At 35.9% G+C, this 27,132-nt stretch overlaps 1 protein-coding gene across 1 annotated transcript in view; it reads left to right on the forward strand.

Moving 5' to 3' along the window:
- The first annotated feature begins 6,611 nt into the window (after window positions 1–6,611).
- ADAMTS6 (ADAM metallopeptidase with thrombospondin type 1 motif 6) overlaps window positions 6,612–27,132 on the forward strand; it is a 290,816-nt gene continuing 270,295 nt past the window's right edge. Inside the window, exons 1-4 of the mRNA XM_045794264.2 lie at window positions 6,612–7,351; window positions 14,030–14,407; window positions 16,801–17,165; window positions 25,918–26,086. Coding sequence (XP_045650220.2) covers window positions 14,311–14,407; window positions 16,801–17,165; window positions 25,918–26,086 — 631 coding nt within the window. The 5' untranslated portion in view covers window positions 6,612–7,351; window positions 14,030–14,310. The remainder of the gene's footprint in view (window positions 7,352–14,029; window positions 14,408–16,800; window positions 17,166–25,917; window positions 26,087–27,132) is intronic.

Below are 27,132 nucleotides of genomic sequence, written 5' to 3' on the forward strand. Positions count from 1 at the left end.
GAGAGAATGATGAATAAGTAAAATATTTGAATAGATAATAGTGGAAAATTTTTCAATATGCAGAACAACAGAAATCCTCAGAAAAATATATTCACAGAATACTGTGCAAGATAAATAAAGGTAAAACCACACCATGAAATAGTTTAGTGAAACTGCAAAACATCAAGGAGAAAGAGTTTTCAAAGATAGTAAAGCGAAAAGATAGATTAGTAAAATAGAAATAACAATCTTATCTTTGATCTGCAACAATCTGCAATAAAAGATACTGATGCTGAGGGGTAAAAAGGCCATCAGCCTAGAATTCCATAACTGGCTAAACTATTATTCAAGAATGAGGACAAAACAAATTTTCTGACATGAAAACTGAAAACCTTTCTGGCCGCATACTGTCCCTAAAAGAACTGTTAGCGAACAGAGTTCAAGAAGAAGAGAAGCTAACTTAGGAGGAGGGTGGGGGATAAAAGAAAGCACACAAATTTTAATATTAGTTATGAAAGGAAGACACGTAGAAAGAAAATGTTTCTGGAAAAGATGTTGCAAGGATATCCACTTTGGAACATCTGGTTATTCAAATAAAAAATACAGCCTATGTTTAAAAGAAAAATCTCTACAAGGTTTCCAAGTTTGCATTAGCATGTTCATGGTGGAAAAAAATATCAATTTTTCTACATCATTACCATATACTAAATGCACGTAAGTTGTGCTGTACCTTTAGGCATCAGGAGTATAGAATAATCTTTTGGTAGGAAGTTAATTAATGGGAAATACTCAAGGTTTTTTTGAAGGCAGAGCTGGATTTCCCTCTTGCTTATTTAGGGTATAACATGTTCATTTTGACTGGAGCATGATATGTATTCTTATTATCTAATGGCAGCAGAACAAAGGATTGTTTTTACTTCAGGACGGTTGAATGTAATAAAGAAACTTTATAAAGAGCCTTAAACTAGTAAGAGAAAAAAAAGTTAACATGGGCTATGTTAGAATTAGGAATTTCTGTGTAGAAAAACGGTAAGTTCCTTTAAAGAGTTAGAAGGCATTGCATAGAATGCGAGAAAGTATTTACAGTATCTATATCCAACAAGGAACTCAAATCTGAAATGTATAAAGAATACTCTCAAAATCAATAAATAGATGACATTTATCCCAGCTAAAAATTATACTGGTAAAAAGACTTAAGAGACACTTCACAATAGAGAATAAATATTTTAAAAATGTTTTAACAATAAAGAAGAGAGTCTTGGTCTGTTCAGGCTGCTCTAACAAAATACCACACTGGGTACTTAGAAACAACAGAATTTTTTTTTTTTTGTCATAGTTCTGGAGGCTGGAAATTTGATATCAGGGTGCCAGCATGATCAGGTGAGGGTCTTCTTTGTGGTTCATGTCAATACCTTTTCATTATGTCCTCACATGGTGAAAGGGGCAAGGGATATCTGTAAGTCTCTTTTATAAGAACACTAATTCCATTTATGAGGGTTCTACCCTCTTGACCTAACTATCTCCCAAAAGCTCTACCTCCTAATACCATCATATTGGGCTTTACGATTTCAACATGGGAATTTTAAGAGGAACACAAACATTCGGATCATAGCAGAGAGGAATTCTGGTTTCTAAGATGAAATAGACACACTTCCCGTATTTCTTCCCGTATTTCTCCCACCAAAACTTTGCAAGTTATATGTAGAACTTTGCACATTATATGTAGATCTTCAAGAAACTGTATGTAGAACACATGTTAATAAACTGAAAAGTGGACTGAAAAAGCCATACTGGCCAGAGTTGGTGAATTGGAAAATGGAAAAAAACAGACAAACATGTTGAATTCTGTTTATGTCACATGAAGTTCATTTAGGTATGAGTCATTGGCATATGGGGCGCTGGGCGGCTCAGTCGTTTAAGCATCTAACTCTTGATTTCAGCTCAGGTCATGATCTCAGGATCATGGGACTGAGCCCTGATTTGGGCTCCACACTCATCAGGGAGTCTGCTTCTCTCCCTCTACCCATCCCTCTGCTCACTCTCTCTCTCTCTCAAATAAAAAAATAAATCTTTAAAAAGCATTAGCATATAAATGGTCTATAAAGTCCCTGGAAAGCATACATTAAGTAAAGGAAAAATCAGTCGATAAAGAATAGAATGGGTATCAGGACTCACTCCTAGGCATTTTAATATTTAGTAACTGAGAAGAGAAGGAGGAAGGACCATCGGGGTAGTAGGAAAACTAGAAGAGTATGGTGTGACAGAACCCAAGGGAAGAAAATACAACATTTCCAGAAGTTGGGAGTGATCAATTGAATTGAATGTTGCTGGGAGTTCAAGGAAGAACCACAAAATTGACCAGCAGACTGGCAACATGGATGTCAGAAAAATCCTTATTTAGACCTCACTGGGTTCTCTCTCATTTGGAGCACAAAGCATTGACAGTATATATCACTAAATTATGTAACTGATTGCATTTTCCCTTATCACATTTTAATCTTATTTTCCAATTTGTGAATTTATTGAGAAAAGGAAACTTATATTTTTATACTTCTTAGCCCTTTGTACAATGTTAATTGTTATTAGAGTATTGGGGGTTTTGTTTTTATCTCAGTGGTATGCTTTGGCTTCATTTCCATTTTGAATGTTAGATATTCTTTGTATAGTATGGTTATAAACCATTAATTATATTCAACCTTTTCTTTTCAATATGTTTTTTCCTTTCTGCTACTAATCTCATACCCTAATAAAAAAGTAAGTAAGGAAAGTAAATAAATAAGTAAATAATAGTAGTTTAAACTGTTTTGGCATCATGAAATTTCTGAAATTGACAGATTAACTTTAATAACAAATAACAATAATCTTTCCTGGGGCTCCTGGGTGGCTCAGTCGGTTAAGTGTCTGCCCTCGGCTTGGATTATGAATTCGGGTCCTGGGATTGAGCCCTATGTTGGGCTCCCTGCGGGGAGTGTGCTTCTTCCTGTCTCTCTGTCCTACCCCGACCCTGCTGCCTGTGCTCTCTCTCTCAAATAAATAAATAAAATCTTTAAAAAAAAAGTAATCTTTCTTTCTTTTTGTAAAATTGTAAATTATTCCCACAATACAGAGATGAAAATAATATGTACATTCTATATCTTGAATTAACATATTAACATTTTATGATAATTCCAGTTGTTTTGTTTTTCAAATAAATTTTATAGATTTAGTTGATGCCACTTGGTGCTCCTCCTTAATCCTGTTCTTTTCTCTCTCCCCCAGGTAACTATGATCTTCAAGAAACTGTATGTTCTTCCTGTGAATGCTGTTGTAAGTTTGGGATATACATTTGCTGTGGTATTAAGTTTGTATAACTTGAACCATATTATGTACATCCTATCCCAGTTTGAATCAACATATGCCATTGCAGTGTTTCAACATAATTTATTCATGTTGACATTTATAGATTTAATCCAATTTAGTAATTCCAAGCCAGCATGAAATCCGAATTCATGTCATTTTCTGAAAATACAAGTAAACAGTCTAATTTTAAGAAATGCCTTGGTTTTTAACTAAAAAAATTAAATCTATGTCCATCTACTGATGAATGGATAAAGAAGATGTGAGATATATATATATATCCATCCATCCAGTGGGACATTACTCAGCCATTAAAAAGAATGAAATCTTGCCATTTGCCACGACATGAATGGAACTCGAGTGTATTATGCTAAGTGAAAGAAGTCAGTCAAAGAAAGACAAATACCATGTGATCTCACTCATATGTGAAATTTAAGAAAGAAAACAGATGAACATATGGGAAGGGGGAAAAGGAAAACAGGAGAGAGGGAAACAAGCCATAAGAGACTTTTAACAATAGAGAACAAAATGAAGGTTGCTGGAGGGAGGTGGGTAGGGGATGGGCTAGATGGGTGATGGGAATTAAGGAGGGCACTTGTTATGAGCACTGGGTATTGTATGTAAGTGATGAATCACTGAATTCTACTCCAGAAACCAATATCGCACTGTATGTTAACTGCCTAAAATCTAAGTTAAAAATAAAAATAAAATAATTAAATCTAATTTACATGCTAACACATTAAAAATTGCAAGTTAAAAGTCTGTTCTTACTTCTAAAGTTCCTCTGTCCTTATCCTTGGGCTCTCAAACTCTTCTGTCTTTGCTTCTTTTTTTTTCAATCTCTGAAATACATACATACAGACAGACATTTGTGCATACATACATACACATTCCTTCCTCTCCCAATTTTCCATTTATTCCATTCCTGAAAGGGCTCTGTGTACTTTGGTTTATTAATGCTTCTGGAGACTGCTAGCAAAGCTTTTTTTTAGGTGTAAGTTAATGTTTTAAGAGTAATAGTGATATAGTAGTGGTTATTATTTTTTTGTCTTTATAGTTTAGAAACATAGGTAAATATTTAATGGTTGCAATGAAATGTTATCTGGGGTTGGCTTCAAGATAATCCAGTGGAGTGGAGCAAATAATGGAAAAAATTGATCATGTGTTGACACCTGTTAAAGCTGGATTATATATATTTTGGGGTTCATTATACTATTTCTCTCCTTACTTAAGTGTTTGAATTTTCTGTAGTGCAGTTAAATGTACACACACACAATATAAGGCTAAATTGACACTTCATTTCTAATGCTAATAATGTTTCTACCTTATTCATACCGTTTTTTCTTAACTCAGTCGTTTGGAGGAAAGGAATCTTTTGGAAATTTTCATTACTCTTTTTAGACGCAGGATGGCACTGTTTGAATAAGTAATTAGCCAATGTCCACTTCTCATTGAATAAGCTCCTTTCCTTTACAATGTTGATACTTCCTAGGGGAGTTTGTCTTAGTTGAGAGTAAAGCTTTTCAGGTAACTTGTAGAGATGATACTGCTTACACCTTAACTTTAGTTTCCTGTGCTGGCTGTATCTATCTAATACCAGTTTTTTAAAATTAAGGATAAAGTTCACAACTATTTAAAGGGTCGTTTCATGCAAAAACAGCTCTGTGCCCACTCTTCTTACTTATTTTTTTGTGTTTACAATTATTGCTAGGAGATTGGTCATCCATGTATTTTAATGCAAATACATCTATCTGTCTATCAATCATATATCATCTATCTCCATATGAATCCTCCTTATTTAAAACTGTCAATGCCAACCACAGGACGTATTTCTAGTTTTAAATGGCACTGAGCCAAATACTACTGATTAAGGTCAAGATGAGGACTATAGACCATAGACAAAAGTTTTCCCCTTCAACCCTCAGGAAAAGAATGGAAATAACTGTATTCTTGGACGTTCTCTGTCTGATTCATGCCTTCTTCTAGCCAACTATTCATGTATTCACCAGAAGAATTACACCTACTACCTCCGGTGTAGGAAGAAAAAAAAAAAAATGTCAAATGAGCAATAATGTTAGCAGAAGCTTGAAACTTAAGAGCGGGTATTCAGAAAGGTCCTCTTCCCCACCCCCTTCCCTCCGGTCCAATTCCCCTTTCTGGTTCTGGCCATCGGAAATTGACTTGGCGTTAACTACCGACTGGAATTTCAAGGCGTCAATACCCCGCCCCCCTTCCCCCCCCCCACCTCAGCTTCGGAAACTCTTAAACCTCTCCCTACCCTACACTCAACCATAGAGACAGATAAATGATGCAGCAGATTACACCGCTGAAAGGCAACATTTGTCCTGAGCTTTTTTCACATTTTTTCCTGTTTCCGATTTGTGTGCCAGACTTTGTTTGCTTGCTTAGGACATGGAAAACATATTTGGGCATTTCCCCAGTTTAATGCCAGTGGCTCTCTCCCAGCAAATGAAAGTGAAAGTGCTACGTTGTAGTGGTGTTTTATCCTTTAAAGTGTGGACTGGCAGCTGGTGTGTACGGAGGTGTGGGGGTGGGAGAGAGGGTGGGACGGTGGGATTGGGAAGCTTGAAGAACCAGTTTTGAGGTTTTGTTTGTTTATCTTGAGATCGCAGCAGGGTTCCTGTTTTTTGCTCCCTTTTTTGGGGGTCTGACTTTGGATTTATTTTCATTTGGACAGTCATTGAGGTTTCATTCAATGTACTGACTTAAAAAAATACACTCCACTTGTAGCCTTCCCCGGTTGCACTTTAAAACGCCATCCAGTCTCACCCTCATCTGGAAATAATGCAAGCTTCTCTCTCTTCCCCCGCTCCTCCTCCCCCACTTTTTTTTTTCTTTCTTCTTCTTTTAAAGCCCCACATAACCTGAAGTCCGTAATCAGATGGAAAATGTGCTGGTCTTAGTTTACTTTAGTCTACTCTCCCTGTTGGTGGCAATTTTACTTGTGGAGGTATATTGAAAAAACACAGGCATTTTATGCACATGTAGCTACTGAGTCTTGAAATCTGCCACTGATCTAAGTTTGCTCTAAGTTTCCTCAAAGACACTTTATGTGCAACTTTTAATATTTTTGTTGTGTGGACTTAGAAAAGTACACGGAGAAGGACACCAGAGATCTTAACAGTGACATTAATTCATCTAAAGTCATTCATCCTCTCCCTCCCCCTTCCTTTTTCCAAGAAACAACTAATCACAAACCAGGCTAGAATTTCTAAAAAGAGGAGGAGGAAGAAAAAGAGGCGGAGTGGGGTAGGGGACTGAGTTTAGAAGGGCCAGAATTTCTCTCATTCACAGGGTGGAAAAGTTGACATTGTCTAAGCCCTTCTGAATGGCTGGTAGTTGGTTACCCTGATTGTACCTCTACCTCCCCTCCCCCTCCACGTGACGACCCAGGACACATGCGCACCCGACGCAACCCGGCACATCTGCAGACTGACGTCAGTGTGCTCTGCCTCCGAGGAAAAGCTGCCAAAATTTTCTCCTGCTGCAATTCAAGTTGGCTGGGGGCCGGTAGTGAGATCTAGGGCTACTTCAACAAAACTTTGCTGCCCTTCCTGCTCCTCTTGTCTTCTTTTCTCTTGATACCTTTTGATGCTCTTCACATGTTATTTGCATAGCAAAGGCACTAAGCTGTCCAGGAAGAGAGGGCACCACTTCCACCCCCAATAAGCCTTTTTTCCCCTTCCTTCCTTTCTTTTTTTCCTTTCCTTTTTTTGGAGAGGGGGGGTCGAGAGAGAGAGGGGGTTTGCAAAGGCAGCATCTCAGGATGATAGCCTGATGTGTTGATGGCATCTCTTTTATTGCCAAATCGGAAAGTCCGTTCTCTAAAGCCCGGTTTAGCCAGACTGTAGGGTTTTATTCTGGCTGCAGAATAAGTAACTAACTGACTGCTGTGGCTTTGCAAAGGGGGGGCAGAAAAAAAAAAAAAAAAGTGAGGAGAGAGAGTACGTGAGTCGTCCAGTGCAATCTCTATTGTTTGAAACTTACTTTTTATCAGAATTTGAAGATGAAAACGGTAAGGAAGACTTAACAATATTCAATGAAACCGTTTTTGCTTTTTTTTTAATTAAAACTTGTGCTTTGCTTGTCTTCCGAATAACGCGTAGAAAACTTTTTCTGTGTGTGTGTGTATGTGTGCGTGTGCGTGTGTGTGTGTTTTTAATGGCAATGAGTGAGCTTGACTGAACTCATTTTACAGATAGAAATCTTTTTAACTCCAGACTAGTCGGGGGGGGTTGGAGAAATCTGTGTCTTGCAAGTATTTTATGATGCAAAAATACACGTTTATTATACGAATAGACATGTTTTGTGAAATATGACTTGATTATGATTATTGTGGTCTTTTAACTAATCACCAGATACTAATTGGGAAAGTAATAATGATGTGTATTTTAAACTGATTTCTAGTTTTCTTAAAGAAAAACCTTCTGCATTTTATGGTTTCATGTCAGTGTCTTAAGTAGTCAGACAAGTGCATATTTTATGCCTAGGCTCAGAGGGCAGAATTAATGTGCTAGCTATAGCCCCGATGCTCTAGGATATGTTAAGCTTTTAATAGGCTAATCAAAGAGATGGAAGCGTGTGTTTTTGATTTACTTTTGGCCACTTGGGACGACGTGCTAGACTCATAACCCTCCGGAGCCTTGAATATCTGAGTATGTCTGTATATATGGTATATGGGATCAAAGTTCAGGGATTGGGGGGGCAGTTGGAGTGCTGGAGGGGTGTTTGGAAAGCTGCCTTCTGATAATGTGTACTACAATTCCTGTCTTTGGTAATTTCTTTCCTTGTTGTACTAGAGGCAAAGAGAGTGAAAAAGCGCACTGAGAGGGAACAAGAGAGTGAGTTTCTTACTCTTGTTTTTATTTGAGCTGCCGGTGCAACGCGTTTGGGCCAAATGCCAACTGTCTGGGTCACACGCGTTTTATCCAAATAGATTTAGCGCTGCTGTCTGGAAATGGGCTGCTGAATGTTAACTTTAGGATCAACTCAACCAGGGCAGCTCAGACTGTTACCCTCTGTCTGGGCGAAGTAGGATGGGGGGGGGGGGCGGGAATTGCAGAACGGAGGAGGAAAGGGGAAACTGAACCATTGCTTGGAACTTTTAAAAAGACACTGGAGTGTGATTTCAACATATTCTTTTATATTCAAATTTGTTGTGGTAATTTTCTTTTCTTTCCTTTTTTAAGCTTATGTTGATTAGATCAAAATGTAGGAATGACAGTTTTTTAAATTCATGACAGGGAAAGAAATGTAACATAAAACTGGTGTAGTTGAAGGAAATTGGGAATATTAATTTTGGAAATAATTGTTTTCCTGTGTTTCACCAAAGTGGTAACTGCAGTTCTGGTTTATATTAATTTCGTGCTTAAATGTGATCATTGATGTTTTGGATTTTTGTAGAATAGCATATAGAGGCAAATAACTTGATTTCAAACAAATCAAATTCATTCATCTGCCACAAATGGCAGCAAATGAAATCTATGTTGTGGTACTAATATTTTTGTGATGCTCAAGGGGAAAAACCTCTAACCTCAAGACCTGAAATATTTTAATACTTTTCATGTCTGGGCCAGTATGTATAAGATTAATTTCTACTCTTGTCTACTCTTACCACTTCCTCTTCATTTCCTTAGCAACCACTAGTAGCTACTAGTGGTTTAGGATGGGCCTCTATGCCAAATCCTACCCTGTGTGTGACTTTTATGAGAAAATAAAGAGAGTTAACATATTAAGAAAGTTAATAGCACCTTCTTGGGGGAAGTAGGAAAGGCAGAAGAGTTGGATAGTTCTCTTGGTTCTACCAAAAGACAGTTGATTATCAACATTTTGTAATAGCCTCAGAAGAAAAAGGTGTTTCTGCTTTTCAGGAGAGAAGTTATAATACAGATAATGTTTTATACTTGCCATCTGGAAAAAACAGTTTGGGACTATATGTAATTTGGGGCTTGAATGATATTTTGTATTTTTACTTTGGGCTCATTTGGTCTTCTTGATAGGTGAGTTTTGAGTGTTTTCAATTGCACCTTGGGACACTAATCTCACAAAGTTTATAAATGATCTGGAAACCTTTGTGCTTACAGCCTAGTAGTGTTCTTGGCATATAGTAGGTGACACTAAATGTTTGTCGAGAGAATAAATGGCAAATGAAATGAGAAGTTAATTTTCACGTATAAAAGTTAAATACATGAAGGGAGCACAGTATCGTTGCTTCCTCTGTGAAGACCAAATCAGCCTTAAAATAAACAACCAGAGTTAAGATGGATGAAAGAAGTTGAGTAGGATGTTATACATGTTCTTTAGCTCCATAATAATAGTTCATGAGAGGAAATTATTACCTTGGTTACTCCCAAATCACTTGAGTGGGAAGTAAAGATGATAGAGGAAAAAGACAAGTAAAAGCCCTTCAACTAAGGAGACTACTGAGGCAGCGACTGTAGAGCAAGTTGTCTGATCTTATTTCCACTTAGCCAGTGTACCTTTGATCCATGCAAGCAGGTAAATGATCCCTTAACTTTACTGGCTGGTACATTTGTATTAGGGAAAAAAGCATATGTGAAATCAAAGTAAAATGGAAGTTTTCAAATTTAAAATATTTGTAAGCCCAGTTATCATGACCTAAATTATTATTTGCTCTAAAAGACAATACAATGTTATTGATTGATTCCTATCATTGTATTTAACTATTCCACATTTTGGGGGTAAGGAGGGACATGAAACTATTTTTGAAGGAAGGCCTTTGAAAAGTGATGAGTAAGATGAAGAGGAGAGGGGGCTAATATTTCCTTAGCCATTAAAGTGAAGGGTGCGGAAACTTTACATCATGTGTAATCTTATTTAATCAGCAAGTCTTTGTAAGGTAGATACCATTATCCTGGTTTTATTGATGAGGAAACACATCCAGAGAGGTTAAGTAACTTGGAGTCAAGCCAGGACTCAAAGCCTTTGTCCTTTCCACAACGTAATAATGCTTCATCTATACAACATAAAGAGTTAATACATTATGATTTATGGACAATTATGCAGTATTTTAATGTTAGTTTGAATTATGGAAACTATATTTGAAAAAGTCAGTGTTTATACATATTTCTTTGTAATATCCAGATTAACCTCTCCAGCAAGTGTCAGAAAGTAGGTTAACTATTCATTTTTATTGTGTAGGTAACTAAGAGAGGTTGATATGTTAGTTGCTGATTTTAGTTGACTTGAGCCAACTCATTTACTTATTATTGAAGTTCCTTCACTGGCACCGGAGGATTGAGAAAAAAATGGGGAATGAGGGAGGGTGTGAGAAAGGAGAAAGAAACTCAAATTTATTGAGTGCCCATGTGCCAGATACCGTATCTAGTGGTGGAAACAAGTTTGGTTTAACTTTAAAGCTCCTGCTCTTTCTATTCTGCATCAGTGCCGCTTTTTACTACAAGTCCTTAAATCAAATGTTAGTCTACTTCTGGCCAAGTAGTTACATATTACTTTTTCTCTCAATGCTACTGGCTTACTTAACTTGGGCGTTTACTGGACAGTGGTAATAATTGTAAGAGTGAAGGTTGCAAAACTGAAGAGCAGGAAATTTCTTAAGGGGAAAATGGTTCTTCCCTAAACCCAGACAACTTGAAGTTTGTCATTAGTTTCAGAGCCCAGGAAAATAAGAAAAAAGGATGAAGGAGTCATACAAATACATCACCATTAGAAAATGAACTCAAATGTGTTAATTATATGTTCTTCTTCAGAGGAAGATTAAGGTATATGAAGGACTCATTTAATGTCAGACATTACTATGCAAAATACTCAAGTGATCTGAAGAGTGAATCTTGTTTATGAAGTGACAGTTACACTTTTATATCTCATGGGAAGGTTTGGAATATGGACACTGTATGTAAGTAGGTTAGGAATAAAGATAACTGGATTCTTTTCTTTACTGTTATTGACTAATGGCATGACTTAATCTCTTTATAGATTTTTGCCTGAGTAAGCATATGTCTTGCCTAAATCATTGTAGAAATAATTTTGAGATGAAACAATTATTGTGTGTATAGTTGCTTAAAACTATTCACATTAATTTATGCCATTTATTATGAATATATTATTTGGCAGTGGTTACATGGGACTACTATTGAATATTTAAGTTAGAGTACCTTAAACTGGTAGTATGATATGGTAGAAAGAATTTAGACTTTAGAGCCAGATAGCCTTCTGTATGACTCTTGTCTCTGCTATTTTCTAGCTGTCTGAACTTTAGGAGCTTCAAATGCCTCATCTGTAAATTGGGAGCTGTATTATTATCAATAATTGCAAAAAAAAAAAAAAAGTCACCATGAATTTAGTGGCTTAAAACACACATGTATTATCTCACAGTTCTCCGATTCAGGAAACTGGGCATGGCGTGGCTATGTCCTGTGCTTCTGGGTCTTTTATGAGGCTGCAGTCAAGATGTTGGCAAGGGCTTGGGTCACCAAAGAAGGCTCGACTGGGGAGGGATCTGCTTCTAAACTCACATATTTGTGGGCAGGGTTCGGTTTGTCAGAGGCCATTATATTGAGGGCCTTAGTTCCTTGCTAGTGGTTATCTGAAGGCTGCTCTTAGTTGCTTGTCATGTAAGCCCTTCCATATGACAGATTGGTTCATCAAAGCCAAAAGGAAGAGAGTCTACTAGTAAGATAGAAGTCAGAATTTTTATAATCTAATCATTGGAGTGATATTTTCTCGACATTTTATTGGTAACATTTCTCAAATTACTCAAGGGAACGGAATTATGCAAAAGTGTGAATATCGGGAGGCAGGCTCATTGGGGCCATCTCAGAGGCTGCCTGACATAGGGGCAATAATACCTACTTTATAAGATCATTATGAATACTAAAAGAAGTAACATATATTTAAAGTTCTCTTCATTTTTGGTCTGACCTTAAACTAACTTTCTAGATATTACCTGATAATCTTCTCCATAGGAACCAAACTTACTATTATTAATAAAATGATTTTCCATTTTTTTCTTGCCATCTAGACTTTGTAGAATCTATTTCTTTAATTTGCAATGATTGCCCCCATCAATATGAATTGTGAAATTGGGTTCCTCTTCCAGGGCCTATCTCAAATGCCACTTTTTAAATAAGCTTTTCTTGAGCCATCCTTCTCTGACTCAGAAGTCATTTTCCTCATCTGATGTCCTCAATGCCTTTTCATAACTTTATTTTGGCAAATGTCAGTCTGCCTTGAATTTTTTTCTTTGTTGCTTAGATTATGAACTCCCAAAGGGCAAGGATTGTGTTAATCTTTTCTGTATCCTCATGTTGTTATAACAGCATTTTAAGAACTAGTAAAGCATATTTGTTGATTAATGAATTAGTTTTTGGATAGAAGAAGTTTTAAATGCTTGTGCTTGTTTTATATGTTGTTATAAGCAATATTTCTAGCACCATAGGGAATGAAGTTTTCTACATAAATTAATTTTCCAACTAACAACAAGTATCCTTTTATATGCCTACAGTGATTTTCTTTTAATCACTATTTATTCATTCATTTACTCATTTTTTTGACCAACATATATGTAACATTCATTATATAATCCCATACATTAGGAATGTGGGATGAAGATCTTTCTAGTACTTTTTGTGTACTTCTCTATTTTAGTAGTAAGTTATCTTATTAAAAGCAATTTAATCTTTTGTTCCTGACTCAAGCACTATTTTGAATATCAGATATTGATTTATAATACAATAGGAACTGTCAAACTATTTAAGGACCCTTTGCCTCTACCCCAAACTGTATTACTTTGGGATTCTACAGCTAATTTTTAGTTTGTCTTTCTTTTTTTCAGTTTTGTGCTGTTAGTGACGTAGTTTCTTAGTTCCTTTGCTCTTTTCTTTTTCTAAAGTACTATGTGCTGGGAAATCAGGTAGTCACATATACTGGCATTCTGTATGAAATGTAAATTCATGGACTGTGCGTGAGGTTGTGAGTCGAAGAGAAAGTACATGAGATAGGACAGGAAATCTGTTGTGATACCTGAAATGAATTTTTAATAATTCTTTTCTTTTCAGAAATGAATTTCTTTTATTTTCAGTTACATTCTAGATAGTTGAAAGTGTCTCATATGTTTTGCTTTTTAAGTCATATAAGACTTACAGATAAAATCAAGGGTTACAGTAAATATGGTTTAAATTTTTAGAAGTTTAGTTTGTGCTAGTGTCTGAGTGTTCACAGACAGCTGCTAAATGTCACTGTGTACTTGTGGATATACTCTAAAAAGAAGTAATAAGTGCCTCATAAAGCAACAAATCAATCTTGAATATGAGTCTTCTAAAAAGCACATTAAGGAATGGGATCATATACTGTTTATCCCTTACATAAAATGAATTTTGATTGTGAAGTCACTCTACCTTTTATTTTATCGAAAGAAAGTTAGTCACTGTACCCACACATTGTTTTCTTCAAAGTTTTAAAAAAATAATTTTTATGATTCCACTTCAGATTCTTTCTTTGATTATTAAGTAGGTCTGGCATTATCCTGCTTACCATTTAGGTTTCTGATTGTTTAGTCTTGTGAATGTTTATTTAGACTATAAAGAACAACAACAGTCTAATTTAGCTATCTTAAATCATTTTGTAGTCTTTGTCTTTTGGCAAGCATTCAGCAATATAGTTCTGTCCCTACAAAATATTTTTCGTTTAACATAATTTTTTTTTGTTTTTCTAGGTTAAAAAATGGCCGTATTTTAGTTACTAATCAGCCAAATGCTTTGCTTATGAAAATTTTACCATCATTCTTTTTTTTTCCTTTTGGATTGAAAAAATGAATCCAGATATAGAAGAAAGTATGGAATGTTGGAAAAAAGTACCTGTTAAACAGTGGAACATCTAATAATTAATTTGCAAGAAATTTTAAAGAAATAAAATTGTTATGCTTCGATTTTGGTATGGTATTGACTCTCTAGCACATAGGTAGCCCTCCAAAAAAATCATCCAGTTTTCTAAATTATGGAAATTTTGTGGAAGACGTTGACCTGGATTTTGAGCCTCATCATGGCTTCATCGGAATTTCATAGTGACCACAGGCTTTCATACAGTTCTCAAGGTAGGAGTCCTGCTTTTGAAAGTGACAAAAAAATATTGCTATTAATTTGATGAGAAAAGATTCTGAATATTTAGTTTGGGTGAACATTTTCTCTGGGATATGTAGTGATAGGAGTGGAGGCCCACTGCATCAATTCAGTGCTAGTTTCATAAATCTTGAGGGCTCTAAGTAGTCTAACTTATTATACTAGTATTTAACATCTAGTGTATTTTAAAGTTGACTGGTCTTTCTTAGAAGATGATAGACCCAGACCTCCTCTTCTTTTGAATCCTAAACTTTAATAAGCTCATTTGTTGCTAAGGGTTACAGGCAAGGTCATGTTCAAAAGGAATCCAGGGGTTTATGCTATAGAAGAACAAGAAACTAGACATATTCTGATACAAGATCCCTCTAATATGGACCCTTAGTGAAAAAAATACTTTCCAAACTTAAGAATTCTGATATAAGAACTAGAATCTGAGTAAAAGAGTAAGAGTGGTAGAAGTTCAACTTTTCAAACTCTAATCCATGGGTCCCTAATTTGAATCCATGGAATTGAACTTTATTTATTTATTTTTAAGATTTTATTTGTTTATTTGAGAGAGAAAGAGACAGAGATAGTAACAGAGAGCACAAGCTAGGAGGAGAGGGAGAGGCAGGCTCCCCACTGAGCAGGAAACCTGATGGGGGGATTTGATCCCAGGACTCTGGGATCATGACGTGAGCCAAAGGCAGAAGCTAAACTGACTGAGCCACCATAGAATTGAAACCAGGTGCCCCATAGAATTGAACGTTATATCATAGAAAAGATCTTAACCAGGGTCCCTGGAGTGAATGACATTTTGTTTTCCATGGACAGGTCCAATCCTTATAGATTTATTAAATTACCTTTTTGATTGCCCTCCCATGAATGTATATTAACCAATAATTTTTTTGGTGTGGATGAGCCAGATTTTCAAGGCTTTTATACATTGATGTATATGTCTAGAAATCTGTATGTATAAAATGTGACTCTCAAAGTTTATTAATAAAGCTGTAGCATTTAGTATAAACTCTTATTTATAAGAAGTGAAATAAATACTGTCTTTTAATTTATTTCTATTTGGTTATACTCTCCTGGGAGTTTATTTTTGTGGGTGAACTCCATGTATAGACAGTGAGGCAATGGACAGACATTTGGTTTCCTTTAGTGGTAAACCTCACTAAAGGAAGATGTGGTTAAGAAGGTAGATTGGAAATATTAAGTATACCTAAATGAGGAAAATATGTGTAATAATCCTCTAAATTTTTTGTCAGTCTAATGTTTTTTTAACAGCTTTATTGAGATACAATAAACATATGATATAATTTACCAATTTAAAGTGCACAATTCAATGGTTTATAGTATATTTGCAGAGTTATGCAATGATCACCACAATCAATTTTAGAATATTTCAACACCCCAAAAGAAATCCTGTGCCCATTAACAGTCACTCCCACATTCTCTCCAAACCACTCTCTACCCCACCCTAAACAGCCTTAATCTACTTCTGTCTTGAGATTTTCCTATTCTGAATATTTCCTATAAAAGGAATCATATAATATGTGGTCTTTTGTGATTGATTCCTTTCACTTAGCATAATGTTTTTAGAATGTTAGATAATTAACTTTAATAATGAAGGCAGTTATTATGAAGTTTCATTCATGTCATATATGTATCAGTTCTGTATAGAATGATATTCCATTGTGTGAATATACCACATTTTATTTATTCATTCATCAGTTGATGAACATTCAGATTATTTCTCCATTTTGGCTGTTATGAATAATGCTGCTATGAATAGTCATGTACAACTTTTTGTGTGGATATGTGTTTTCATTTCTCTCAGGTAAATACCTAGGAGTGGAATTGCTGGGTCAGATGGTAGTTCCATGTTCAACCTTCTGAGGAACTGCCAGACCGTTTTCCAAAGTGGCTTCTGTATTTTCCATTCCAACTGATGATTTAAAAAGTATTTGTACAAGGCTGTAGAAATTCGACATTAACTCCTTTGGATAACTTTAACAAACATAATTTATCTGAGCTAAATTCTATTATTTTAAGTATGTGTACTTTTCACTGTTTTTTATTTCACTATAAAATATTCATATTTCCTACAAGAATTTAGCTTTTAGAATCCAATAAAAAATAAATATAAAAAAGAAAAATAGTCTTTCACACTAATTTTAAAATAATGCTATTTTGAAGAATAATTGGAACTTAATTCATCATTTGATTTTAAGCTTTATTTTGTTTAATATAACAGTTTTTGTTCATACCTACATATAATGATGCTGATATAGTTTTTGTTGTTTATACTGCTACTTCTTTGTTCTGTTAAATTTTCTTTTCTTCCATGTGTTTTTTCTGGATTCTCTGCCTTGTGATTACAAAGAGGAATTCCTGACTTATCTAGAACACTACCAGCTAACTATTCCAATAAGGGTTGATCAAAATGGAGCTTTTCTCAGCTTTACTGTGAAAAATGATAAACACTCCAGGAGAAGACGGAGTATGGACCCTATCGATCCACAGCAGGCAGTATCTAAGTTATTTTTTAAACTTTCCGCCTATGGCAAGCACTTTCACCTAAACTTGACTCTCAACACAGATTTTGTGTCCAAACATTTTACAGTAGAATATTGGGGGAAAGATGGACCCCAGTGGAAACATGATTTTTTAGACAACTGTCATTACACAGGATACTTGCAAGATCAACGTAGTACAACTAAAGTGGCTTTAAGCAACTGTATTGGGTTGGTAAGTAGATGTTATAATTTTTAGTTTCTGATGGAGAAGTAAATTCACAATGTAAATGTCTTTCCTCACGTTAATGATATATAGAGAGATGGGTTAAGTAAGGAAGATAACAGTCTAAATTTTGTTATTTCTGCTGCCTTTGCTTTTGATAGCCCTTTGGTAATGTTTGCATTGACTCTTCAAAGAACAATTTTTAGAACCCTATATTACTTGTAGAATGAATTGAGTAAATTTATTGCTAGTTTCTCTGTAAACAGGGTTAGGCTTTACATGTACAACAGATTTTTTTGAATAAGAATAAATTATCCAAAGTTAATCTGTTTTGAAACTTCTCATCTATTAAAAAACACTTGCTATTAAATATGATAGAAAAATACTGTTCCTAGTCATCAACACTGCTGTCTAAGTTTGGCATTAACACTAATTATACCATTGGTAGTTTTAACAGCATGGTGAAATGAACCATGAGATGAGGGGGAAAAAAGAGAAAAAAGCAACAACAGAAACTAATTCCATTGTGAGACATGAGGGCAGAGAGTGATGGGGATGTGAAGGTGAGTTAGGACACGTAGGAGATAATGAAGGCCCATACAAGGACTGCGGCGCTGGCAATGCACAGCAAATAATGAATTTAAACCACATTTTGGTGAGAAAATTTACAGGATTTGTGTCTTATTAATTTTTTCTTCCCTGGTATCTAAGAAGACATATAGTACATAGTAGGTATATAATAATTAAAAATTGAGATAGAATTGAACTGGGTGTAGGATGAAGGAGAGAAAGTAACCGAAGATGGCCAAGGTTTCTCTTTTAGATGACAGGTATATGAATTTTAAGAAAGGGAATGCCACTGGAATCCTGGATTGGAGAGGAATATGATATAGTAAACGTGAGGAATCTAAAGAAATAGGATTAAAGATGTCTAGATGGCATTTGGGAAATACAGCTCTGAAATTTAAAAAAGAATTTAATTCTGGGAACAAGTAATTTGAGAATCATTAAGTGGCCATGAAATTTGTGAAAGATGTTGTTTGATGAGTCAAAAGAGAGGATAAGGTTGAAAATGGACACTCTTCTACACCTAAGGGGATAGCAGAATGTCACTCATCTCTTCTTTACCCTTTCTTAAGACTTTCTGTCTCTTGTTCTCTTTCCCTCTATTTGTAAACACCTTTTTGTTTTACTTTGCTTCCTATTGAAACTGCATGGCCCATGTTGACTACCTTTGGTTACTTAAGATGTGGTCTGCCAGGTTTGCCCACTGAAGTTACTGTTTTCTCCTTGGCAACTAATAAGGAATTTGTGAGCAGATACTTTGAGACTATGTAAATATTCTGTTCCTCATCACACTTTTGACCATCAGACTTAGTAACTCCTGCCTTTATTCTTATTTTGTTTTATGTTCCATTTTTAATCAAATATAATATGTAAACACATTCTTAAAAATCCCATTTTCCAAAGTGCCCCTCACCTTTTTTAAGTAGGCTCCACACCCAATGTGGGGCTTGAACTCACGACCTGAGATCAAGAGTCATATGCTCTACCGATTGAACCAACCAGGTGCCCCTCAAAGGCCCTTTTAACCAATTCTGTTTATAATTCTTCTATATAAAATAATTTCATTGTAGAGGTAATTAGTGTTTTCTAATCATATTTCCTCATCCATTGTTTCGGTATTGTAACCCTTGCCCCATTCAAAGGAAAGGACTTCCTAATATTACTGTTTGTCAGTTGTTCAAAATGATGTCACATTTTAGTTTGCTTTATATTTGGACCATGGCTTTCTTATCCAGGTTTTGTATTTCAGGAGTTTCTAATTACTGCTATTTTGCCTTACTGTGAAAAAAATGTGTTTTTTGTTTGTTTGTTTTTTAACCAAATGATCAGTATTATCCATTTCCTTAGTCTTTATATCTATTTATTGGAATATATTCCATTCTTCTTTGCAGGCATTTTTTTTTTCTTGCAATCTATTGGTTAATTTCTTGAGCTATTGTACATCTCTCATCTTGGGATTCTTTTTTCCTAGTTAGTTCTACATCTTCCTCTTTCTGAATTTACATCCTACTTTTATTGGAGAATATCTTCAAGTAATTATGTTAGAAACTGTGTCTGAGAAGTAAAATTTCTGAGTCCTTACCTATTTGAAAGTTACTTTATGTTGCCCTCATATTTGGTTAATAATTTAGTTGGATGTGGGAATTCTGGTTTCAAAAATCATTTTCCTTCAGAGCCATGGATGGTGGAATTGGGAAAGGGAAATATGTGGCATCGAATTTATGAGTATGATTTTATATCATAGGGAAAGATTTAAAGATTTTTTTAAAAACTTAGCATTGATTCATTTTGGGTGGCAGATAGAAGTCTGCTTCTTGTTCTTTTCTTTTTCTTTCCTAAGATTTTTCCTCAATGAAAGTGATATGATCTTCTCTTTATCCTTCCTGTTTTAAGAATTTTATAATAAAGTGGTAAGCTGTGAATCTTCTTTCCTTATCCTTATTTGATATTTAATGGATGCTTTTAATTCAAAGACACACCTTCATCTTAGAGAAATTTAAAAAATTATTTCCTTAATAATTTTCTCTTCCTGTTCCCCACCCCCTGCCTTTTGTAATTGGTTCTTTACTTCCCTTGTCTTTCTCTTTTTCCTTCTTTTTCTTTATTGTTCTGAGTTCTATGAGATTTCTCCAATTTTGCTTTCTTTTCCTTCAACTGATTTAAAAATTGCAAGCAGTCATACTTCTAATTTTCAAGAGATTTTCCTTTTTGATTATTCCTTTCTTTACATTTTGTTCTTATTTCTTAGTCATATCCACTGTTGCCTTTCTACATTTTCCCTTATTCACTCATCCATTCACCAAATACTTATAAGTACCTATCATTTAATAGGTACTGATATAGGTGCTAGGAGTACAACAGTGAACAAAATAGAAATTCCTGTCATCACAAAGCTTACATTCTCGTGGAGGAGATACACAATCAGATAAATAAATAAAAATCACAGTGCGTTGGATAATGATAAGTTCTAAGGTGGAAAAAATATTGAGTAAAGACCTACGGAAAATGAGGAAGAGAAGCTGACATCTGAAGGATGGGATTTCCACCTGGAAAAGTATGAAGATGTGATCTAAAAGTATTTGGGGGACAGCAAGAAGATTGCCCTGGCTGGAACTCAGTGAAAGAAAGGAAGTGTAATGGAAGGTGAGGTTAGAAAGAGAACTGGAGGCCAGATGGCAAATTTTAGAGGACACAATCAGGATTAAATCAATGACGACTCCAAGCTTGAGGCCTGGGCAACTAGAAGAAGAAAGCAGCCATGAGTTCAGATGAGAAAGACTCAGGCATTAACTGAGATGAAAAAGCTGGAGGAGGACCATACTGTGGGGTGGTGTATATCTCAAGTTCAGTTGGACATGTTAAACTTGATATGTTTGTTAAACTTGATATGTTGTATAAGATATTGGATATGCAAGCCTGAAATTCAGGAGAGAGATATGAATCATGGAGTTATAAATTTGGAAATCATCAATATATAGATGACCTTTAAAGCCAAGAGATTATATGAAATTGCTCAGGGTCAGGGAATATAAAGAGAATAAAGAAGAGGTTTAAAAAAAGAAGAGGTTTAAGGAACTGAGCCCTTGGGCACTCTAAGAGGTTAGGGAGTCAGAAAGATGTTGAAGAGACAGCAAAGAATAGTGGGATACGAAATTTGAAGGAAAACCAGATATTCTAGAAGCTAAGAGATGGAAGCATTTATTTCAAGAGAGAAATGCTGCCAAGTCAAAATAAGAGGACGGAAAACTGACCATTGGATTTACCAGTGAGGATGTTGTTGGTGACCTTGACAAAAGCAGTGCTGAAGTCATGGTGGCATATGGAAAATAGGCAAAAACCTGACTGGAGTAGGTTTGAAAAGGAATGGGAGAAAAGAGTGCATAGATAATTATTTTAAAGACTTTTAAAAACGTAAATGATCAGTTGCTACAGACAGAGTAGGATCAGAGGAGGTTTTGTTCTGTTTGATAAAGATGGATATGATTATGCAGAAAAGGAAAATTTCTTAAGTTCATCCATAATAAGAGAAAATAAAAGAGATTATATGATCGTGAGGTGCAGATAGGCAGGTATTTGTATTGTAAGAGTTTGCGAGAGGTTTTACCATGTTTATTGGAATGGAAGATGGCAAGATGAATTATTAGGGGATTAAGAGGAGATGAGAAAGTGTGGAATATTTACCCAGGAGAAGAAGATACTGAATGTATTAAAGAAACATAGTGTAATTGCCGTGAAGCATTAAGGGCACTGTTGAGATTATGAATTTCAAGTGAGACTAGTCAGCATCTCGATGTATTTTTCTCTGGCTAAATGAAGCTGCAAGGCTGCAGGCCCAGAAGAGCAAAACTGGTTTGATCAGAGTTGTGGTTTAGCCAAATAAATTCTGTGAAGGGAGAAAAGGGCAAGGGAATTGAAGGTGGAACTGAAGATAGATTAGGAGGGAAGTGAGGAAATGAAGTAGGTGGAGGATAATGACAAAGTGGTAGAATCACGAGGTCCTCATGGGTGTAAAAGGGGAGTGTCTCTTAGAGTTGGGACACTAGAGAGATAGTCCTAGAAAGATAGAAGAATAGGATACTTGAAATTGAGATTTTGGCAGGGTTGCAAGTATTGAAAATACTGAACTTTAGGATTTGATTGTGGGTATGAGCTTAAGGTAAATCGAACGACAAAGTATTTATGGAGAGCAGGGCAAGGGATTGAGAGGGCAGGGGTTGAAGGAAACATCTATGTCAGTAGTCCTGGGGACCATGAATGGAATCTAGGGGGTTTGTGAACTGGAATAGGGAAAAATGACATCTTAATCTTTACTAATTCTTAACTGAAATCTAACATTTCCTTCAATTATGAATACAGATAACCAATGAAGTAATAGCTGACCCCCAGTAGAAATTATATATATTTTCATATCATGTTGCAGTTTCGCAGGTTCTTCAAAATATCATTTATGTTAATCACCATTGTGAAATTGCGATAGTTATTAGATTCACTGCGAATCTACTTATTTAAAATATTAGAAAAAGCCATATGCATTCTTATATTACATTTTAAAAAATACTTTGGTAATGGTATTTCACTACAATGGTTATCTTTATAATCCTATGTGTTTTTTCTGTACTTAAAATATTATTCTGAGAAGTAGTCCCTAGGCTTCATCCCCACTAGATTTCTAAAGGGATCCAGGGCACACACACCTAAATTTTAAGAACTGGTGACTTAAGATAGTGAAATCAACAATTATTTCAGGAACGGTATTTCAGAGAGTAACAGTGACCCAGAAGCTAAAATCTTGAAAGAATGAGGAAAGTTCCTATGGGCCAGTAGGTAACTGCAATAGCAGAGGGAGCCAGTGATAGCATGAGATTGGAACTGGCAGGGGTTTCTGTGATTTGTTTTTGTTTTAGAGGAGGGAGAGAGCAAGAATTGTTTAGAAGGTGGCAGTGAATCACAAGGACACTACCCTACCCTATATGCCAATAGGAGGCATATAGAAGCAGAGGATCCACCATTCCAGAGGATTGCAGGGAAGAAAGTGTCATTTAGAAAAGACCCAGGTGTTTGAGCCAGATGAAGTGAACGTTCACAAATGAGGCTGAGCGTGAATTTGAGAAGGCACAATGGAAGTGTTTTAAATGGTGAAAGGCAAGAAGTAGGAGATGGGATCAGAAAACATGATGCACATAACCATAGGGGGAATAGAATCCAGGGGATAGGTCTTGGGCTTCTTGTAGGGACTGGCATGTCAGGGAAAGGGGGTATGATGATTTTCATCCTGATGGCCTGAGGCAGACTGTGTAGAGGTTGAGTGGGGATGCTGAAGAATTGAGAGAGAGCAGGGCTCTTGCTAGGCATGTGCAGATTTCTGGTCCTCCATTATCTACCCTCCAGCACCTTTCTAGTTTCATAATCATTTTCCCCTTTCTCCTGTCTAGCTACAGTAGCTCCTTGCTGTTTCTCAAATACTGTATGCAAGCTCATACCCCATTGCCTTTGTTGTCATTCCCACTGTCTGATCTGCTCTTTTGCAAGATATCTGTTTGACCTGCTCCTTTGCTTTGTTCAGGTTTCTTTACGAATATCACCCTATTAGAGAGGATGTCCCTGACCATCCTAAACAGTTTGTATAATTCTCTCACTTCTGATTACTCTCTGTCCTCTTACACTGCTTTTTTTCCCTTAACACTTAACACTACTTGATTGATCATTTATCTAAGGAATGAATCCCTTTCATCTAGGTCCTCCCACCAGAATGTAAGCTCCTTCATAGAGCCAGAAGTTTGGTTTGCCCACCTAGAATCGTACTTGCTATGCGATAGGCACTCAGAACATACTTAGCGAAAGAATAAGTAAAGTCAGAAACAACCCTCAGAGGATAAGGGGATTATAATATAGTGCCTAATAATCCAAGCTCCAAAATCAATTGAAGAGTTGGTTACTTAACTTTGCTTGGTCTGTGTTTCTCATCTGCAAAGTGGAGCTGATAGTAGTACTTACTTGAGACAGCTAATAAGAATAAATGAGATAATGTGTATAAACATCTTACAGAGTACCTAACACTTAAAATCTCTGGATTTTTTTTTTCCAGAGTCTTTCCATACTTGAAATTAGTGATCTTGTTTACTTACCAGGCTACTGACTCTATTTTCCCCCAGCAACCTGAACTTCTTGTCTGGGACCTTTCAACATCCTTCTGTCCACAGGTTAGCATGATATGACTTCAGTGCTCGACCCTTTCTGGGCAGTACTCTCGACCCCACTTCTTACAGTTCTCTCTTATCAAAACTTCTCATACATGCCATCTTTTCTGCAGGACCATGCTCAGTTTGCTATCACATTGTTAATCTTCCTGGTAGAGTAATTCGTGCTCAGGTATTAGAGTGTGTTAATGGCATATTATGTCATTCCTGTCAGTATTTGCATTTAATTTAAGGACTAATATCCTTACAGTAAAACAGAAAATAGTGAAAATAATGTGAAGTGACTAGGGCCTACTTTTTTGTTTTTTGCATTCTTTAGCTCATTTCATGTAGGTGCCTGCCAACCTCATCTCTAAGTTAGAGCAGCTCTGATTATGTCTTATCTTTATTTCCAAGCATGTGGTACTTAACATGAATTTCCCTAAACAGAATCATAGAGATTTAGATTCAAAGGGAGCTTAGAGATTATCCGGACCAGATATTTTCAGCTTTTTTCTTTTTAAAGCGGCAAGACCATTTTCTCAAATGAAATGTAATATGGAAACATGCTATATAGATTAATAAAAGCACAGCTGATTGCTAAGCCCAGGAATCTAAGCCCTATAGGTCTCCCTTTGTTGTCTGGGGCAATCCCCTGAGGGCATTTCCCTGGAACCCTTAGGGCTCCCCAGAGTGCTGTTTTAAAACCACTAATTTACACCAACCCTTTCATTTTTCCAGCTGAGGAAATACACCAAGAGAGTTTGTGTTTTACCCAGTGTTACAGGATAAATTAGTTGGATTAAAAGCAGTCCTCACATGTGCCATACTTAAGAAAACACTAACAGACCAGTATGGAAGTTCTTGTTTCTAATGCAGATAACTTTTACTATCTCATTTCTTTTAATCAACCAACTTTTGTTTGGTGTTCATACTACATATGACGCACTTTCTATGGTTATAACTGATACAAAGATTTATGAGACATAACCTTTTGCCTTAAAAAAGCAAATAGTATAGTTGGGAAGATCAAACATGCGGATGAAAATTTATACCAAATGTAAATATAGCTTGCAGACTTGAGATGTAGCAAAGAAGTGCGAAATTAATTAAAAATAAATGATACCAATAATAAGCTCTGTTGGAGCTCCGAGGAGGGTGAAGCTACTCCTTTTGAGCCAGAGAAAGCTTTAAAAAGGAACTATGGTTGAGCTGAGTAACACTTGGCTATGTAAATAGGTATAAGGAATATATCATATGAATAAGAGCAGAGCTTTGTATGAATTGCAGCACCTTCATTTATCTCTATATACTGTTGGGGGAAGTTCTTAAGCTCTGGGTCTGTTACTTCATCTTCAAAATGGAGATATATAAGATATATATCAATTAAGGACATATTAATTGGTGTGACATAAACTTTAAAATGTCCATTGTTTATCACAATAGAAATTTATTTCTCCTTTATATCAGTGTCTATGCTGGACAGCTTTCCATGAAGTCAGTCAGGGACCCAGATTTCTTCTCTTTCAGCTTCTGCCTCCCCTAGGTAGTTTTTCAGAGAGAGTAGAGGATTTTCCTTGGGAAGGTTTTCAGGGGATGAGCTTGGAAGTGGGTATATAGTATTCTCATTTTCTATTGGCCAAAACTTAATTCACAGAGCTATCCCTAAACATAGAGGATATAGTTAAGCCGTGTGCACAATTTGGAAGGAAAAGTCTTAGTGAACACATGGAGGTCTCTGCTACCTCACGGAGTTTTGGGGAAGATTGGAGGAAATAATCTATGTGACATGCTTAGTACAAGGCATGCATGGCATGTAGAAGAATTTAAACATTCTTTTTAAGGTATAGGGAAATTTATATAATGTTTTGCTGGGTACAGATAATCCACTAAATTTCTATTAATATGTGTTTTAACCTCTTTTTGGAGAGGTGTCAACTTATTTTTGACTCTTGGTAATGATAATTGATATTTAAAATGATTCTTCTTGATAAATTCTTTGTTTCTTCTTCTTTTAGCATGGCGTTATTGCTACAGAAGATGAAGAATATTTTATTGAACCATTAAAGAATACCACAGAGGATTCCAAACATTTTAGTTATGAAAATGGCCATCCTCATGTTATTTACAAAAAGTCTACCCTCCAGCAACGGCATCTGTATGATCATTCTCATTGTGGGGTTTCAGGTGAGTGAGTGTGTGGCTTTTACAAAGTGGATTGTATTGTATTGCCACTGTCTTTTTTCTGACACCTATGGAAAGGTTAATAATAAAAGTCAATAGGAATTTAAGTAATTAGAATGATAATGCCCAGAGTCCTCTTAAAAGATATCACCTATCCAAATGCCATATGACTTCACTCATATTTGGAATTTAAGAAACAAAATAAGGAATAAGTGGGAAAAAAAAAAAAAAAGACACAAACAAGAAACCAGACTCTTAAATACAGGGAACAAACTGGTGGTTGCCAGAGGGGAGGTGGGAGAGCACACTTATCTTGATGAACACTGAGTAATGTAAGAATTTTTGAATCATTATGTTCTACACCTGAAACTAATATAACTATGTTAATTATACTTCAATAAAAAAAAAAAAGAAGAAAGAAAAAAACACCTTCCTTTTCAGTGGGAAAAAAAAAGATGTCACTTATCAATAGTTGGAAGCTCTTTGAGAAGTCCTTAAAATATAAGTCTGTGTAAAATTATTTTTTCTTTGAAGGAGATAAAAACCCCCACCCTATTTTATCCATGTAATAGTTGTAATTTTCATGCACAAGTGTTGCCTAGTACTCTGTGCTGTTTGGTTAGCCTGATGTTTTTATGCTAATGGTGAGACATTAGACACTTAAATAAGATTTGAAGGGTCTTAAGGTAGTATTCAAAGGCATTGTTAGGGTACTATAGAAATACATAGCAGGGTCAGCAAACCTAGACATTAGTGGTCAAAGAAGGCTTCATGGAAGGAGTGACTCCTAATGGGAGGCCTGAGGGAGAAAGAGAAGGTAGCTGTGCAGAAGCAGAGGGAACAGTGGGTAGAGTGTTCCATATAGAGGAAATAGCATTTACAAAATTACTGAACCAAAAGAGAGAATGTCACATTGCAGTCATTGCCAGTTCATAGAACAGGTTATTAGAATGTGGGCTGGAGGGATGGGGTGAATTTCCTAGTGGGTGAGGAGTGACCGTGAGAGATGAAATTGAAGTGACAAGGAAGGCCAAGACACAAAACGCTTG

Source organism: Ursus americanus, chromosome 5, assembly GCF_024610735.1.
Source record: "Ursus americanus isolate L20-20 chromosome 5, mUrsAme1.1.p, whole genome shotgun sequence".
Classification (NCBI taxonomy): Eukaryota; Metazoa; Chordata; class Mammalia; order Carnivora; family Ursidae; genus Ursus; species Ursus americanus.